Source organism: Balaenoptera acutorostrata, chromosome 9, assembly GCF_949987535.1.
Source record: "Balaenoptera acutorostrata chromosome 9, mBalAcu1.1, whole genome shotgun sequence".
Lineage (NCBI taxonomy): Eukaryota > Metazoa > Chordata > Mammalia > Artiodactyla > Balaenopteridae > Balaenoptera > Balaenoptera acutorostrata.
In genome coordinates, this window is record NC_080072.1 from 56,946,915 (window position 1) to 56,965,207 (window position 18,293).

Sequence of the window (18,293 nt, forward strand, 5' to 3'; positions counted from 1 at the left end):
TGCGGAGGGCAAAGCAGAGAGATTCCCGCACAGAGGATCAGTGCTGACCAGCACTCAACAGAGAGGCTTGTCTGCTCACCTGCTGGGACGGGTGGGGGCTGGGAGCTGAGGCTCAGGCTTCGGAGGTCAGATCCCAGGGAGAGGACTGGGGGTGGCTGCGTGAACACAGCCTGAAGGGGCTAGTGCACCACAGCTAGCCGGGAGGGAGTCCGGGAAAAAGTCCAGAGCTGCTGAAGAGGCAAGAGACCATTGCTTCGGGGAGCGCAAGGTGAGGGGAGTCAGAGCACCGCCTAAACGAGCTCCAGAGACAGGTGCAAGCCACGGCTATCAGCACGGACACCAGAGATGGGCATGAAACACTAAGGCTGCTGCTGCAGCCACCAACAAGCCTGTGTGCAAGCATAGGTCACTATCCACACCTCCCCTCCAGGGAGCCTGTGCAGCCCATCACTGCCAGGGTCCCGTGATCCAGGGACAATTTCCCCAGGAGAAAACACGGCACGCCTCAGGCTGTTGCAACGTCATGTTGGCCTGTGATGCTGCAGGCTTGCCCCACATTCCGTACCCCTCCCTCCCCCCGGCCTGAGTGAGCCAGAGCCCCCGAATCAGCTGCTCCTTTAACCCCGTCCTGTCTGAGCGAAGAACAGACACCCTCAGGTGACCTACATGCAGAGGTGAGGCCAAATCCACAGCTGAACCCCAGGAACTGGGAGAACAAAGAAGACAAAGGGAAATTTCTCCCCGCAGCCTCAGGAACAGCGGATTAAATCTCCACAGTCAGCTTGATGTACCCTGCATCTGTGGAATACCTCAACAGACAAAAAATCATCCCAAAATTGAGGCAGTGAACTTTGGGAGCAACGATAAATATATTTTTTTCTTTTTTCTCTTTTTCCCGTGTGCCTGACAGGGTCTTGATGCTCACACCGGGTGTCAGGCCTGTGCCTCTGAGGTGGGAGAGCTGAGTTCAGGACACTGGTCCACCAGAGACCTCCCGGCTCCATATAATATCAAACGGCAAAAGCTCTGCCAGAGATCTCCATCTCAATGCTAAGACCCAGCTCCACTCAACGACCAGCAAGCTACAGTGCTGGACACCCTATGCCAAACAACTAGCAAGAGAGAAACACAACCCTACCCATTAGCAGAGAGGCTGCCTAAAATCATAATAAGGTCACAGACACCCCAAAACACACCACCGGACGCGATCCTACCAACCAGAAAAACAAGATCCAGCCTCATCCACCAGAACACAGGCACCAGTCCCCTCCACCAGGAAGCCTACACAACCCACTGAACCAACCTTACCCACTGGGGGCAGACACCAAAAACAACGGGAACTACGAACCTGCAGCCTGCGAAAAGGAGACCCCAAACAAAGTAAGTTAAGCAAAATGAGAAGACAGAGAAACACACAGCAGATGAAGGAGCAAGGTAAAAGCCCACGACACCAAACAACTAAAGAGGAAATAGGCAGTCTACCTGAAAAAATATTCAGAGTAATAATAGTAAAGATGATCCAAAATCTTGGAAATAGAATGGAGAAAATACAAGAAACGTTAACAAGGACTAGAAGAACTAAAGAGCAAACAAACAATGGTGAACAACAAAATAAATGAAATTTAAAATTTTCTAGAAGCAATCAATAGCACAATAACTGAGGCAGAAGAAAGGATAAGTGACCTGCAAGATAAAATAGTGGAAATAACGACCACAGAGCAGAATACAGAAAAAAGAATGAAAAGAATTGAAGATAGTCTCAGAGACCTCTGGGACAACATTAAACTCACCAACATTCGAATTATAGAGGTCCCAGATGAAGAAGAAAAAAAGAAAGGGTCTGAGAAAATCTTTCAAGAGATTATAGTTGAAAACTTCCTTAATATGGGAAAGGAAATAGTCAGTCAAGTCCAGGAAGCACAGAGAGTCCCATACAGGACAAATCCAAGGAGAAACATGCCAAGAACAAAATAATCAAACTATCAAAAATTAAAAACGAAGAGAAAATAGTAAAAGCAGCAAGGGAAAAACAACAAATAACATACAAGGGAATCCCCAAAAGGTTAACAGCTGATCTTTCAGCAGAAACTCTGCAAGCCAGAAGGGAGTGGCAGGACATATTTAAAGGGATGAAAGGGAAAAATCTACAACCAAGATTATTCTACCCAGCCAGGAGCTCATTCAGATTCGATAGAGAAATTAAAACCTTTACAGAAAATCAAAAGCTAAGAGAATTCAGCACCACCAAACCAGCTTTACAACTGCTAAACGAACTTCTCCAGGCAGGAAACACAAGAGAAGGAAAAGACCTATGCTAACAAACCCAAAACAATTAAGAAAATGGTAAAAGAACATACATCAATAATTACCTTAAATGTGAACGGATTAAATGCTCCAACCAAAAGACAAAGACTGGCTGAATAGATACAAAAACAAGACCCATATATATGCTGTCTACAAGAGACCCACTTCAGACCTAGGGACACATACAGACTGCAAGTGACGGGATAGAAAAAGATATTCCATGCAAATGGAAATCAAGAGAAAGCTGGAAAAAAAAAAAAAAAGAGAAAGCTGGGGCTTCCCTGGTGGCGCAGTGGTTGAGAATCTGCCTGCCAATGCAGGGGACACGGGTTCGAGCCCTGGTCTGGGAAGATCCCACATGCCGCGGAGCAACTGGGCCCGTGAGCCACAATTACTGAGCCTGCGCGTCTGGAGCCTGTGCTCTGCAACAAGAGAGGCCGCGATAGTGAGAGGCCCGCGCACCGCGATGAAGAGTGGCCCCCGCTTGCCACAACTAGAGAAAGCCCTCGCACAGAAACGAAGACCCAACACAGCCAAAAATAAATTAATTAATTAATTTAAAAAAAAAAAAAAAAAAAAGAGAAAGCTGGAGTAGCAATTCTCGTATCAGACAAAATAGACTTTGAAATAAAGACTATTACAAAAGACAAGGAAGGACACTACATAATGATGAAGGGATCAATCCAAGAAGAAGATATAACAATTGTAAATATTTATGTAACCAACATAGGAGCACCTCAATATATAAGGCAAATACTAACAGCCATAAAAGGGGAAATTGACAGTAACACAATCATAGTAGGGGACCTTAACACCCCACTTTCACCAATGGACAGATCATACAAAACGAAAATAAATAAGGAAACAGAAGCTTTAAATGACACATTAAACAAGATGGACTTAATTGATATTTATAGGACATTCCATCCAAAAACAACAGAATACACTTTCTTCACAAGTGCTCATGGAACATATCCAGGATAGATCATATCTTGGGTCACAAATCAAGCCTTGGTAAATTCAAGAAGATTGAAATCATATCAAGTATCTTTTCCGACCACAATGCTATGAGACTAGATATCAATTACAGGAAAAAATCTGTAAAAAATACAAACACATGGAGGCTAAACAATACACTACTAAATAACCAAGAGGTCACTGAAGAAAACATAGAGGAAATCAAAAAATACCTGGAAACAAATGACAATGAAAACACAATGACCCAAAACCTATGGGATGCAGCAAAAGCAGTTCTAAGAGGGAACTTTATAGCAATACAATCCTACCTCAAGAAACAAGAAACATCTCAAATAAACAACCTAACTTTACACCTAAAGCAATTAAAGAAAGAAGAACAAAAAACCCCAGTGTTAGCAGAAAGAAAGAAATCATAAAGATGAGATCAGAAATAAATGAAAAAGAAATGAAGGAAACAATAGCAAAGATCAATAAAACTAAAAGCTGGTTCTTTCAGAAGATAAACAAAATTGAGGAACCATTAGCCAGACTCAGCAAGAAAAAAAGGGAGAAGACTCAAATCAATAGAATTAGAAATGAAAAAGGAAAAGTAACAACTGACACTGCAGAAATACAAAGGATCATGAGAGATTACTACAAGCAACTATATGCCAATAAAATGGACAATCTGGAAGAAATGGACAAATTCTTAGAAAAGCACAACCTTCTGAGACTGAACCAGGAAGAAACAGAAAATATAAACAGACCAATCACAAGCACTGAAAGTGAGACTCTGATTAAAAATCTTCCAACAAACAAAAGTCGAGGACCAGATGGCTTCACAGGTGAATTCTCTCAAAAATTTAGAGAAGAGCTAACACCTATCCTTCTCAAATTCTTCCAAAATATAGCAGAGGGAGGGACACTCCCAAACTCATTCTACGAGACCACAATCACCCTGATACCAAAACCAGACAAAGATGTCACAAAGAAAGAAAACTACAGGCCAGTATCACTGATGAACATAGATTCAAAAATCCTCAACAAAACACTAGCAAACAGAACCTAACAGCATACTAAAAAGGATCATACACCATGATGGAGTGGGGTTTATCACAGGAATGAAAGAATTCTTCAATATACGCAAATCAATCAATGTGATACACCACATTAACAAATTGAAGGATAAAAACCATATGATCATCTCAATAGATGCAGAAAAAGCTTTCGACAAAATTCAACACCCATTTATGATAAAAACCGTCCAAAAGTAGGCATAGAGGGAACTTACCTCAACATAATAAAGGCCATATATGACAAACCCACAGTCAACATCGTTCTCAATGCTGAAAAACTGAAACCATTTCCACTAAGATCAAGAATAAGACAAGGTTGTCCACTCTCACCACTATTATTCAATATAGTTTTGAAAGTTTTAGCCACAGCAATCAGAGAAGAAAAGGAATCCAAATCAGAAAAGAAGAAGTAAAGCCGTCACTGTTTGCACATGACATGATACTATACATAGAGAATCCTAAAGATGCTACCAGAAAACTACTAGAGCTAATCAATGAATTTGGTAAAGTAGCAGGAAAATAAATTAATGCACAGAAATCTCTTGCATTCCTATACACTAATGATGAAAAATCTGAAAGAGAAATTAAGGAAACACTCCCATTTACCATTTCAACAAAAAGAATAAAATGCCTAGGAATAAACCTACCTAAGGTGACAAAAGACCTGTATGCAGAAAACTATAAGACACTGATGAAAGAAATTAAAGATGATACAAACAGATGGAGAGATATACCATGTTTTTGGATTGGAAGAATCAACATCATGAAAATGACTATACTATCCAAAGCAATCTACAGATTCAATGTAATCCCTATCAAACTACCAATGGCATTTTTCACAGAACTAGAACAAAAAATTGCACAATTTGTATGGAAACACAAAAGACCCCGAATAGCCAAAGCTATCTTGAGAAAGAAAAACGGAGCTGGAGGAATCAGGCTCCCGGACTTCAGACTATACTACAAAGCTACAGTAATCAAGACAGTTTGGTACTGGCACAAAAACAGAAATATAGATCAATGGAACAGGATAGAAAGCCCAGAGATAAACCCATGCACATATGGTCACCTTATTTTCGATAAAGGAGGCAAGAATATACAATGGAGAAAAGACAGCCTCTTCAGTAAGTGGTGCTGGGAAAACTGGACAGCTACATGTAAAAGAATGAAATTAGAACACTCCCTAACACCTTACACAAAAATAAACTCCAAATGGATTAAAGACCTAAATGTAAGGCCAGACACTATAAAACTCTGAGAGGAAAACAGGCAGAACACTCTGTGACATAACTCACAGCAAGATCCTTTTTGACCCAGCTCCTAGAGAAATGGAAATAAAAACAAAAATAAACAAATGGGACCTAAGGAAACTTAAAAGCTTTTGCACAGCAAAGGAAACCATAAACAAGACAAAAAGACAACCCTCAGAAAATATTTGCAAAGGAAGCAACTGACAGAGGATTAATCTCCAAAATTTACAAGCAGCTCATGCAGCTCAATATCAAAAAAACAAACAACCCAATCCAAAAATGGGCAGAAGAACTAAATAGACATTTCTCCAAAGAAGATATACAGATTGCCAACACATGAAAGAATGCTCAACATCACTAATCATTAGAGAAATGCAAATCAAAACTACAGTGAGGTATCACCTCACACCAATCAGAATGGCAATCATCAAATAATCTAGAAACAAAAAATGCTGGAGAGGGTGTGGAGAAAAGGGAACACTCTTGCACTGTTGGTGGGAATGTAAATTGATACAGTCACTATGGAGAACAGTATGGAGGCTCCTTAAAAAAAAACTAAAAATAGAACTACCATACAACCCAGCAATCCCACTACTGGGCATATACCCTGAGAAAACCATAATTCAAAAACAGTCATGTACCACAATGTTCATTGCAGCACTATTTACAATAGCCAGGACATGGAAGCTACCTACATGTCCATCAACAGATGAATGGATAAAGAAGATGTGGCATGTATATACAATGGAATATTACTCAGCCATAAAAAGAAACGAAATTGAGTTATTTGTAGTGAGGTGAACGGACCTAGAGTCTGTCATACAGAGTGAAGTAAGTCAGAAAGAGAAAAACAAATACCGTATGCTAACACATATATATGGAATCTTAAAAAAAAAAAAAATGGTTCTGAAGAACCTAGGGGCAGGCCAGGAATAAAGTCACAGACGTAGAGAATAGACTTGAGGACACAGGGAGGGGGAAGGGTAAGCTGGGACAAAGTGAGAGAGTGGCATGGACTTATATATACTACCAAATGTAAAATAGATAGCTAGTGGGAAGCAGCCGCATAGCACAGGGAGATCAGCTCAGTGCTTTGTGACCACCTGGGGGGGAGGATAGGGAGGGTGGGAATGAGATGCAAGAGGGAGGAGATATGGGGATATATGTATATGTATAGCTGATTCACTTATAAAGCAGAAACTAACACACCATAGTAAAGCAATTATACTCCAATAAAGATGTTAAAAAATAATAATAATAAAATAAAATAAAATACTTCCTTAGCTCCAGCACAGAGTCCAAGTTCTTTCACCTGATATGATGGATCCTTAACAACTTGGCTTTTGTTCATGTTACCTCACACAAGAAAGCATTGATTGCCCTTTTCTCTGGCTGGTATCATTGCCTATGTTTACCTGAAACTGTATTATCAATCCTTGTTTACGTGTTCTGATTCCTCACTAACTGTGAGATCAAGAGCAATGACCTTACCTGCCCTTGATCTTGGGCACTCAAAGAATCTATCACATAATAGGTGATCATTTTATAAATGAGAATTCAGGTACTTAAAGTGCTATGTAATCTGGGATATGGATCTCAGACCAGTGAACCACAAATAAAAGAATTTTAGAGCTAGAAGAAACCTTAAAGGTTATGTTTATTAAATGAACAAATTGTTAGGGCCCAAGAACCTTGTGCAAACTATTCTGTACTACCAAGGAGAATAAATCACTCCATCAAATATGATCCCCATTGTACATTATTCATGTACCCCTCTTGCAGCCCTTATCCTTCTATTCTGTTGTTAATTTTTTCTCAAGGACTAAGATAGTGTAAAATTTATCTGTGTATCACTAACACCTGGGCACAAAGAAGGTGCTAAGTAAATATCTATGGTATGAATGCATAAATGAATGCTGAGGAGAACTGAATTTTGTATTGGTTTCTACTACTAACTCATTCAAGGATAGGGAGCAAGTCACATAATCTCTCTGAGTCCCAATTTCTTAACTTGTCATGGAGGTTACAATCTCATCCAATTATTTCCCAAATCAATTGGAAAGATCTGTGTGAAACCAATATGGAAAACAATGCCATGCTACCACAGTACAAACCATATCCCCCATGTGAAACTAGTAAGAAAATAAAGAGGACTGAGCCACAGGGAAAACTCTGAATTGGGGGAGAAAAATGTCCTTTACAGCCTGGTAAACCAGTACAGGTTTTTACCAAGCAGGTGTTATCCTCTCTGCCATATGGCATGAGCCCCAGGGCCCCTCCTCCTCACTAAGGAACAACAGACCTAAGGCTTTACTGCAGTCTCCTTTATAAGACCTCTCTGACATCTTCTTTCTCAGTTCCCTGCCACAGTGAAAAAAATCCAGGACAGGGACTCAGAAGACCCTAGTTCTAATCTGGTTGTGCCACAATAGCAATTATGAGCCTTCAGGAAAGTCTGTTTTCCTACCTGTGAAGTGGGGATGCTAATCTCTTCACAAAGTAATTGTGAGGACTAATTATGCTAACATACATAAAGTTATTAGCACAGTGCCTGGTACATATTAGCTACACAATAAATAATAGCTGTTACTCCTCCTATAAAGGCATAAAGACATTTGTGCCACAAGGCACAGCTCAGCTTTGGTTAAGGCCCCTTCTTCAATAATTTACAGTTCAATAATGGGGAGAAACTCCCAAGGATCTTAACATTAGCAAATTCTTCCCCACCTTTTAATTGTATCTATTCCATTTGATGAAAGAATGAATCAGGGGAAAGCAGTGCAGACTGGGAATCAGATACCTACTGCCATTAACCCTTCTCAATTTCAGTTTTATCATCGATTATACACGGATAATAACCCACCTCATTAAACTCCTATGAAGATTAAAAGAGGCAGTGAATAAGAAAGGACTCAGTATGCTACAAGGCAATGGACATGTGAACATTTTTTATCATTGATTACAGTATAAATGACTCAGAATAAACCAATCCCCATTGCTGGAAGCATGATTCAAAGTATTTGGATGGTCAGTATTGTGTTAGAATGTATGACTCCCCCACTTAAAATTCTTCAATAGCTTCTCATTACCTTTAAGATAAAGTTAAAATTCCTACATGATCTGACCTGCCTACCCTCCCCTCCTCACCACCCACCTCTAGTCCCTTCACACTTCACATTCCAATCATAACAAACCACTTGCAGTTCTCTGTACAAGCCTACCTCACGAACCTCCTTGTCTTGGCACATGCTAATTAGTCTGTCGGGAATACCCTTGTCTCTTCATAATTCTTCCCCAAGATAACTAATTCAGCTCAGAGTGCACCATCAAGAAGCTTTCTTTATACACCCAACCTTTTATTCAGTAAATTGTTACTTGCCAGATGGCAGGGATCCAGTAATTGACAAGTCAGACATAGCTCCTGGCCTCATGAAGTTTTAGCATGCTGCACTATAACTGTTTGTGCCTTCATGTCACTTACAGGATTGGGAGATTCTTAGGAGTTGGGACAATGTCTGATTCATCCCTATATTGCCACTTCTCCACACAGGACCTGGCATAGGATATGGGCTTTGCAAATGTTTAGTAAATCAACATGAAATAACCAACTTTGCACAAGAGACAACACTGGATATAAAGAATAGCAGTATTCTAGTATATAAGTCACAGCTTACTAGTCATAAGACCCTTTCGGATACATCAACATCTCATCTCATAATCTGCCTTGGAAAACAGAATTTGTAAGTTATGAAGGGCAGAGGGACCTTTGAGGTCACCAATGACTCCTATCACATTCCTTCAAGTGATAGGGCATTCACTACAACTTCAGAGGACAGAATGAATGACCTTAAATTAATAGAATCTGCTCCCTTCAACAATTAGCCCTAATCCTGGTTTTGTAGACCCAACCAACCCAAAAGAAAGAATTCTCCTCTAAATGCAGCTATTTGAAGACATCTCCAAGTAAAGTGTATCATTCTCATTTATTGATGAAAAAACTGAAGCTCAGAAAGGCAAACTGGTTTCCTAAGGGTCAAAGTGAAAACTGAAAATTGAGCCTAGCAGCCAGTTCTTCTGGTTCCAGGGTTAGGATTTCTAGAGCATTCATAAATTAAAGTTGGAAGGTATGCCTATTGTTTATTAAGTCCAATTCCTTTACTCTGAGGCCCAGGGTGGGAAAGTGACCAAGATGAGTACCCCCCAGCCAAGGCTCTGCATCTACCACACTTGACTTGATCCCTAAAAAATCATACCTGCCCATATCAGAATAGAGGAAATAAAGGCTTACCAAAGTGTTAGAAGAATTATAATCCTCAGCTGATTTATCTGCAAAAGGAAAAAGACAAGGGACTCAGTCAGTAAACAATTACAGTTAATCCTTTCTTGAGACCTAAGGAAGCCTATTCAGTAAAGCATTTGCCAAGCTCAGAATAATAACAGTGTTACTGGTACTACAGGCCCAACACCATTTTAAACACATTATATACATTACGTCCTCTAATCCTCACTACAGCTCTCAGTACTATTAGTATGTCCACTTTCACAGATTTGGAAACTGATGTTCAGAGAAGAGAAGTAATTTGTCCACAAATTACTTAACACAAAGGTTATTAGGAGTCAAGATTTGAATCATGGTCTAATTCTAAATACTAGGCTAGAACTATATCCACATCATCAGGCCTCAATGATCAAGGAAATTTCCTGCATTCTAAGAGAAAGGGAAAGAATTCATGGCTGGCATCACCCTGAGCCATCTATAACAAATCATGACCAGCATGTGGCTTTAGCTTTTAGAAAGGATCCTTCTACATCCATGTCTATTCCCCACAAGGGGAGAAAGACTAAGCCTTAGGAAAAGAGATGCATTAGTCATGTCAAGTATAATTAAAGGCAGGGTCTTATTTCTAAGAATAGGTCCAAGCTCCTTCAATCAGATAATCACCATATTTTATGAATTCTGAGACATGTATTTTTTCACATTAACATCTCAGAAAGAGATGTGTCCTACAATCAAAAGTATTTCATGATTTAATTGGCAGCTTCTTTTTTCTTTAGGGGCATGTAAAATAACGATGCATCTTACAATCAATGATATCTTAGACTTGATAAACTATGAAACAGACTCAATGGAAATCTTAGCAAGAAAATAAGTTTAAAGACCAAGTATTGTGTTTGGATTTATTCTTTAATTCCTAAAAGTCCAAGAAGAAATTGATTTCACCAGTTCACCACCAGTGGGAATTAAGGAGAAGAAATATTATATCAAATCCTACATCTTCCTCACCAAGAAACAAGCCCAGAGAATATCCAAGATCTCAATTCCATCATACATGAAAGTATCAGGTATAGCTTCTTTGGTCCTATGACAAATTCTGAACCCATAAACTGTGACAATATGTTCTTAAAACAAACCCTGAATAGCCAGCTGTACTCTGGATAAATCAATTCAGGATATAGCTTAAACATAATTCACTTGTTTTTCTTGTCCAAAAGCACATTCTATACCAAGTGCAATACTATGCCTTCCTTGCAACACCCCCAACCTTATGTACTGCTAGTGTTTTTGAGGACTGGGTATTCTGGTAATAAATATATCTCCACCATATAAAAAATAAGTATGTTTGCTCCTTTTAAATGTGATGTACAATTTCTGTATATAAAAATCAAATTCCATAGCACAGAATGACAGAGCAGAAAGTACTTCCAATCCCTTCATTTTACAAATAAATAAACTAAGGTTCAGAGGAAAAGAAACTGGTTCAAGGTTACATAAATCAGTCGCAAAGTAGGGAGAAAACCCAGAACCTGGCATTGTCAATCTAGTCTAGGCTTTGCTTATCACATTAGCTACTAGTTGGTACAGAAAATAAAGTGATGAAAAGACAGGAAACTTAACAAAAAATTGGCACGGAGGATTGTGCTTGGGCTTTTAGACAGCAAAGGATTTAAAGGCCCAAGTTGAAAACACACTTCCAACACTGGTATATCACTCAACTGATATGCTGAGGCTCTGTGAATAAGTCACTTAATTTCCCTGAGCCTAATTAATTTCCCTGAGTCTGCAAAATGGGGATAATGCCCTTGCGTTTCCAATCTCCCAAGGCCGTCATGAGAATCAAATGAGATGGTTTATGTGCAAGCATATACAAATTGAAGTAGTGTTATCATAATTAATAGTATGAGAAGAAAGGAAATAGGAAAATGAGAGATAGGACATTAAAAATAACTGTGCCATAAACAACAAGGTCCTACGTATAATAGAGAACTATAATCAGTATCCTATGAAAAACTATAATAGAAAAGAATATTTTAAAAAAGAATGTATTTATAACTGAATCACTTTGCTGTACAGCAGTAATTAACACAACATTGTAAATCAACTATACTTCAATTTAAAAAAAATTTTTTTTAAAAGTGCCGAATATACAGTTTTGCTTGGAGTTGCCTTGGTCTTCAACTTACAGAAAACAAAAAATCCCTCACGTGTGGGTGCATGTGCACACACACACACATACACATATTTGCACAAATTTATACACACAGAAGTAGCTGTATGGACACATATCTATACATTCTATACGTATACACTCAATGTTATTCATTTATGCATGCATGGAGGAACATATACACAATTACCTGAATGAGTATATCTATACCCATATTCACTCATAAATACTTAAGTGGACTTTAATTCCAAACATATGCAAACCCACATAGCTATGTTTCCATATACATAAATAGTATTTGTACACATCTACACACATACACATAAAAACAGATTCTTCGAAAGACTTTGTTGCTGAGGCTTTCAAAGCCAGCTTCTAATCTGAAGTCTCCACGACAAACTCTTGAAAACACAAGCCGTAATCTAGAAAACTTTCCTACCCATCACCCCTCAACCCCAATACTGCCTTGGAATGACCCAGTCCCTCGATGGAAGAAGTGAGACAGACCCAGCGGGGCCAGATATCAGGATGGAAACATGCTAGGAACATGTATGACACTCTATTGGGTACCACTATGCAGCATGAGCAAAGCTGCAGTCTGTCATCCTCACCATCTGTGCCTACTGCTACAAGCCAAATACTTGCTGGGGAAAGCATCCTTCAAAATTAGCTAGTTCATCCTGGTTCTCACCTTCGCCAGCAATACTGCCCTTTGAAAGAGACAACATGAACACCAGAAAAAGCACTGGACTCAGTTAAGACCAGTGGTTAAGAGATCACTAATTTAGCCACATTAGAAAGGCATTTTGGGCTCTAATGTTTGCAAAGCAAGGGGAAACTGTAAGTGGTATACACTAAAGATACTTCTTGCCCTAACATTCTAAGATGCTATATAAAAGGCAAGTTTCCAGAAATGTAGGCCTTCTTATGACTTGCCTAAGAAAAGAAAAATCTCTCTGCTGTGGAAGGAGGTGCTCCAAATAGAGTTACTAGAAGCAAGTGGTAAACTGAAAAGGTACTGGTCCAGGAATTAGGAGACCTGGATTCTAATCCCAATTCTGCAATTAAAAACATTCTGAAAAACACAGTCCCTTATACATATAGAGAGAGTACATCTAAAGAACATTTATTATTACTGGCCAGTTTTTCATTGGACTGATTGGACTGATAAAAATTAGTTCCTTGAGGAAGAAATTGGGCTTGCCTACTTAAATAGGTTATCACATAACCTACTGATATTGAAAACGATGATAATGATGGCTACATTTCCATGGTGCTGTTTTGCAACCTATAAAGAACTTTCATATCAATGAGCTAATTTATCCTCATTACAACCTCTTGAGATAGGAATTATTATTCTCATTTTGAAGCTCAAAGAAATGAACTGACTACTAGAACATAGTGAGTATCAGAATCTAGATCTTCTAGCACAAAGTCTATGTTCTTAACATGTAATATCACAGTACTTTTTCAAAACATGTAGTTTCAGAGTAAAGACTCAAGTTTGATGCAAAAACCCATCATCTTGGCTCTCAAATTCCAAAATTCCATCTCAGTGAAAGTGCCATCTCCACTCTTTCGAAAACGTTCTTCCTTCACCCCACACCAATAGGCATCTACTAAGATGAAAACCTCTTTTTTCCTAGACTGCCCTGGACACAATCCCCATACCTGTAAAGCTCATGTACTTCTGGCTATTGGAGGTCTTCTTCGAGTTATAAAATTCTAATACATCCAGAACAGCCTGCGGGTTTTTCTTCTGCTCTGACTTAGTGATATTTGACGTCTGAAGCAAGCGGGCCCACTGTTCTGGCATCCCCTACAAGAGAGACATACAAGGTTGTCAGCAAGGCATAATCACAGGGGATCCTGAATGAAATTCAGAACTAACTCTGATAACTGATGGCAGCTAAAGATGAGTTTAGTCATTCCTTTCTCTCTCTGCTCTCAGAGTTCCACACAGGCCTCTCTTATAACACATATCTTACTATATCTGTCATTTCTTGAGATGTTTGCCCCTTCACCAGGCTATTCCTCCTTTAGAGCAGGAATCATGTCTGATTTGTCTCTGGATCATCAGTGCCCAGCACAGAGCCTGATGCCAAGGGGCCACTTAACTGAGGTCTATTTAAGGAATAGAGATTCAAAGGCTTCTCTAGTACAATTCTGGAGGGGAGGAATGTGTCCCTCTCATTACTATAAGAAGATAGTAATGAGGGTCTCGGGCAAATATAGAGGCATCAGGAAGTCTGGAAAGGATTAAATCTAACAGTGCATAGCCAGAACTCTGAAAGACCAAATGTCTTTCTGTGACCCAGGACTTACTGTAAACTCGCCTGTGACAGCGTCAAAACCAACATGAATCGTGTGCTCAAAATCTGAAGGAAGAGAAATCTCTGGCCGTTCCTTCTCCTTCTTTTTATTTGCTGTAAGAGAAACAGGAAAAAGGAGATAAAAACAAGGACATTAATACATTTTTAGGCTTATTTATCTCTTTGTTGAGCTCTAAGCTCCTTTAGAGGCCAAGGACTGTGACACAAATTCACATGTGTATTTACAGAGCCCAATGCCAGACCTAGACTGGAGTAGATGCTCAATGCATGATTAAAGGCTTAATTTTTCATTGAACTAAAGTAAAGCAGGAGCAGAAAGAACATTCATTAGAATGTCCTGGTTCTACCACTAATGAGTCAGTTGACCCAGAGCAAGTCACTTCCTTTTTCCTGAACCCTGGTTTCCCCATCTGCAACATGAGAAGACTCAAGTAGATGGTCTCTAAAGAGCCTTCCAACCCAGACATCCTACATTCTATGAGCTTATATAACCTGCTTCTGCCTGTTTGATCCTTGATTATGGACTACTTTAAGGTTCTCTACATTACAGAATTTTAGATTTGGAAGTTGTTTTAATTAAATGAATAGCTAATATTTTATCATGTGCAATGATTCAAGTTCCTTCTTTTTTCTATTATAGTTGATTTACAATATTATATTAGTTTCAGGTGAACAACACTGTAATTCAATATTTCTATAGATTATACCATTTAAAGTTGTTATAAAATATTGGCTATATGCCCTGTGCTGTAAAGTATATCCTTGTATCTTATGTATTAATTCAAGTTCTTTATTAATATTCACTGTAGCCTCACAACAACCCTATCAGTTAGGTACTGTCATCCTTATTCTGCAGATAAAGAAACTGAAGCACAGAGACTATTTGCCCAAGATCTAATGGTTAGTAACTGGCAGCAGTCAGACTCAAATCCAGGCAGTCTGGCCCAGGCCCTGAGCACTAAACCACTATACTATGCTGCTTCCCTAGGCTACAACCTTAAAGAATCACTAAGTCTGAATATTTGTAATCATCAAGGGTGTTGCATACAGTAGGTGTTCACTAAGGTTCCGCTGATCTGGCACAAAAAGCTTCAATATTTAAAGAGTTGTCGTGCCCTTGTCATACCCTTGTATTCCGCCAAGATTCATATGTTCTAACTCCCAGTACCTCAGAATGTGACTTTATTTGGAAACAGAGCCATTGCAGATATAATTATTTAAAATATGATTAGGTCAAATTGAAGTAGGTTCAGCCCCCTAATCCAGTCAATGTCCTTATAAAAAGGGGATGTTTGAAGACAAACGTACACAAGGAGAACACCTTATGAAGATAAAGACAGAGATCAGAGCAATGCTTCTTCAAGCCCAACAAATCACCAGAAGCTAGGGGAGAGGAATGGAACAGATTTTTCCTCACAGCTCTCGGAAGGAACCAACCCTACAAACACCTTGATCTTGGGCTTCTAGCCTCCAAAACTGAAACAATAAATTTCTGTTGTTTAAGACCCCTAGTTTGTGGTAATTTATTGCAGCAGCTCTAGCAAACTAATATAATCCTTTTCCAACTAAAAAGAGTTTCTGGCCTTGGTATTAGCTAGACTTAGTCCACTGGTGCCTCAAAACAACTGTGTGACAACTAGGGTAGTGATTTTGGTGCCCATTTGACAGAAGAAGCCAGAGGTTCCAAGAAGTTAAGTAGCCTGCCCAAGGTTACAGAGCAAGTTAGAAGCAGATCTGGGGCCAGGACTGAGGTCTTCGGACTCCCAACCCCAAGGCCTTTGTATTGTTACACTACTATATATAAAACAGATAACTAATAAGGACCTACTGTATGGCAGAGGGAACTCTACTCAATACTCTGTAATGGCATATATTACATTATATAATAGTAATATATATTATTACTATGCTTTTAGAAAAGAATCTAAAAAAGAATGGATATATGTATACGTATACCAGATTCACTTTGCTGTACACCTGAAACTAACAAAACATTGTAAGTCAACTATACCCCAATAAAAATTTTAAAAAGAAAAGAAAAGCTATAATTTCATACACACAAAAAAATTCAACAATAAGAAAACGCAATTAATGAAATACGCAAAAGACCTGAAGAGACACGTCACCCAAGAAGATATACAGATAGAAAAGATACTCAATATCGTATTTCATTAGGGAATTGAAATTAAAACAACAATGAAAAACCACTACACACCTATAATAATGGCCAAAATCCAAAACTGACAACACCAAATACTAACAAGAATATGGGGCAACAAGAATTTTCATTCATTAGTAGTGGGAATGCAAAATGGTACAGTCACTATGGAAGACATGTTGGCAGTTTCTCACAAAATTAAACATACTCTTACCATACAATCTAGCATTCGCGCTCCTTTGTTATTTACCCAAAGGAGCTGATAACTTGTTCACACAAAAACTTGCAAGTGGATGTTTGCAGCAGCTCTATTCATAATTACCAAAACTTGGAAGCAACCAAGGTGTCCTTCCATAGGTGAATGGATAAGTAAACTGTGATACATCCAGAAAATGGAATATTATTCAGCACTAAGAAGAAATGAGCTATCAAGCCATGAAAAGATAATGAGGAACCTTAAATACATATTACTAGGTGAAAGAAACCAATCTGAAAAGACTACATACCATATGCTTCCAACTATCTGACATTCTGGAAAAGGTAAAACTATGGAGACAGTATTAAGGATCAGTGGTTGCCATAGATTTGAGGGGAAGGAGGGATGAATTACCAGAGCACAGAGGAATTTTAGGGTGGTGAAACTATTCTATATGATACTATAATGGTGGATATTCGCCTTTATATACATACACTTGTTCAACTCATAGATGTACAACACCAAGAGTGAACTCTAATGTAAAATACAGACTTAAGGTGAATATGATGTGTTGATGTAGGTTCATCTATTGTCATGTACCACCCCAGTATAGGATATTGGTAGTGGGTAAGTTGTACATACGTGTGGCCAGGAGGTTAATAGGAAATCTGTGTACTTTCCACTCAATATTGCTATGAACCTAAAACTGCTCTAAAAAATAAACTCTTTTTTTTAAAGACTTTGAGAACTCTGCTCTACAGACTTACATCTTCTCCTTTATCTCCCACTACAAGCATACCTCATTTTACTGTGCTTGGAGTTACTGCACTTCACAGATATTATACTTTTTACAAATTGACGATTTGTGGCAACCTTGCATTGTCAGATGATGGTTAGCATATTTTAGCAATAAAGTATTTTTAATTAAGGTATGTATATTGTTTATTTAAACATAAATGTACACTTAATAGACTACAGTATAGTATAAACATAAGTTTTATATGCATTTGGAAACCAAAAAAAATTCATGTGACTCTTTTTATTGTGATGCTCACTTTATTGTGGTAGTGAGCAACACAATAAAGCTGGAACTAAACCCACAGTATCTCCAAGGCATGCCTGTACTTATGCTTCATACATTCTACACCAAATACACTGAACCAGTCAGTGATGGTTCACCAAACGTAATGGGCTCTTTCACACCTCTTCCTATTGTCTCAAGTTACTCCCTTTGCTTGTGAATCCTGCCTTTCCCTTTCCCTTCCCTTGCCACCTCACCACACAAACCCTTTTATTTATCCTTGTCAGGTCTCAGCTTAAAGGTCATCTCTTCTGTGAAGTCTTCCCTGATCTCTAGGTTGGGGAGTTCTTCACCCTCCCCTCTGTTCCCACAGCACCATTATAGTAATTGTCTATTTTAAGGGTCTATTTTTTCCAACCAGACTGAATTCTAAGTTCAGGGGCCATGTCCAATTTATCACGAATCCCCAACAGCTAGCAAAAGCCAGGCATAAAACAGGTGCTTAGACACTGAGTGAAGAAAGGAACAAATGATCAGACACCTAACTCAACC

General features: G+C 38.9%; 1 protein-coding gene across 6 annotated transcripts in view; it reads right to left on the reverse strand.

Moving 5' to 3' along the window:
- The window catches only part of PAK1 (p21 (RAC1) activated kinase 1), a 151,550-nt gene that overhangs the window by 42,827 nt on the left and 90,430 nt on the right, over nucleotides 1-18,293 (reverse strand). For all 6 annotated transcript variants that reach the window (XM_057552722.1, XM_057552719.1, XM_057552720.1 and 3 more), the window contains 3 exons: nucleotides 14,359-14,459; nucleotides 13,705-13,852; nucleotides 9,876-9,913 (listed from right to left, as the gene is read on the reverse strand). In XM_057552722.1, the coding sequence (XP_057408705.1) occupies nucleotides 9,876-9,913; nucleotides 13,705-13,852; nucleotides 14,359-14,459 (287 nt within the window). The remainder of the gene's footprint in view (nucleotides 1-9,875; nucleotides 9,914-13,704; nucleotides 13,853-14,358; nucleotides 14,460-18,293) is intronic.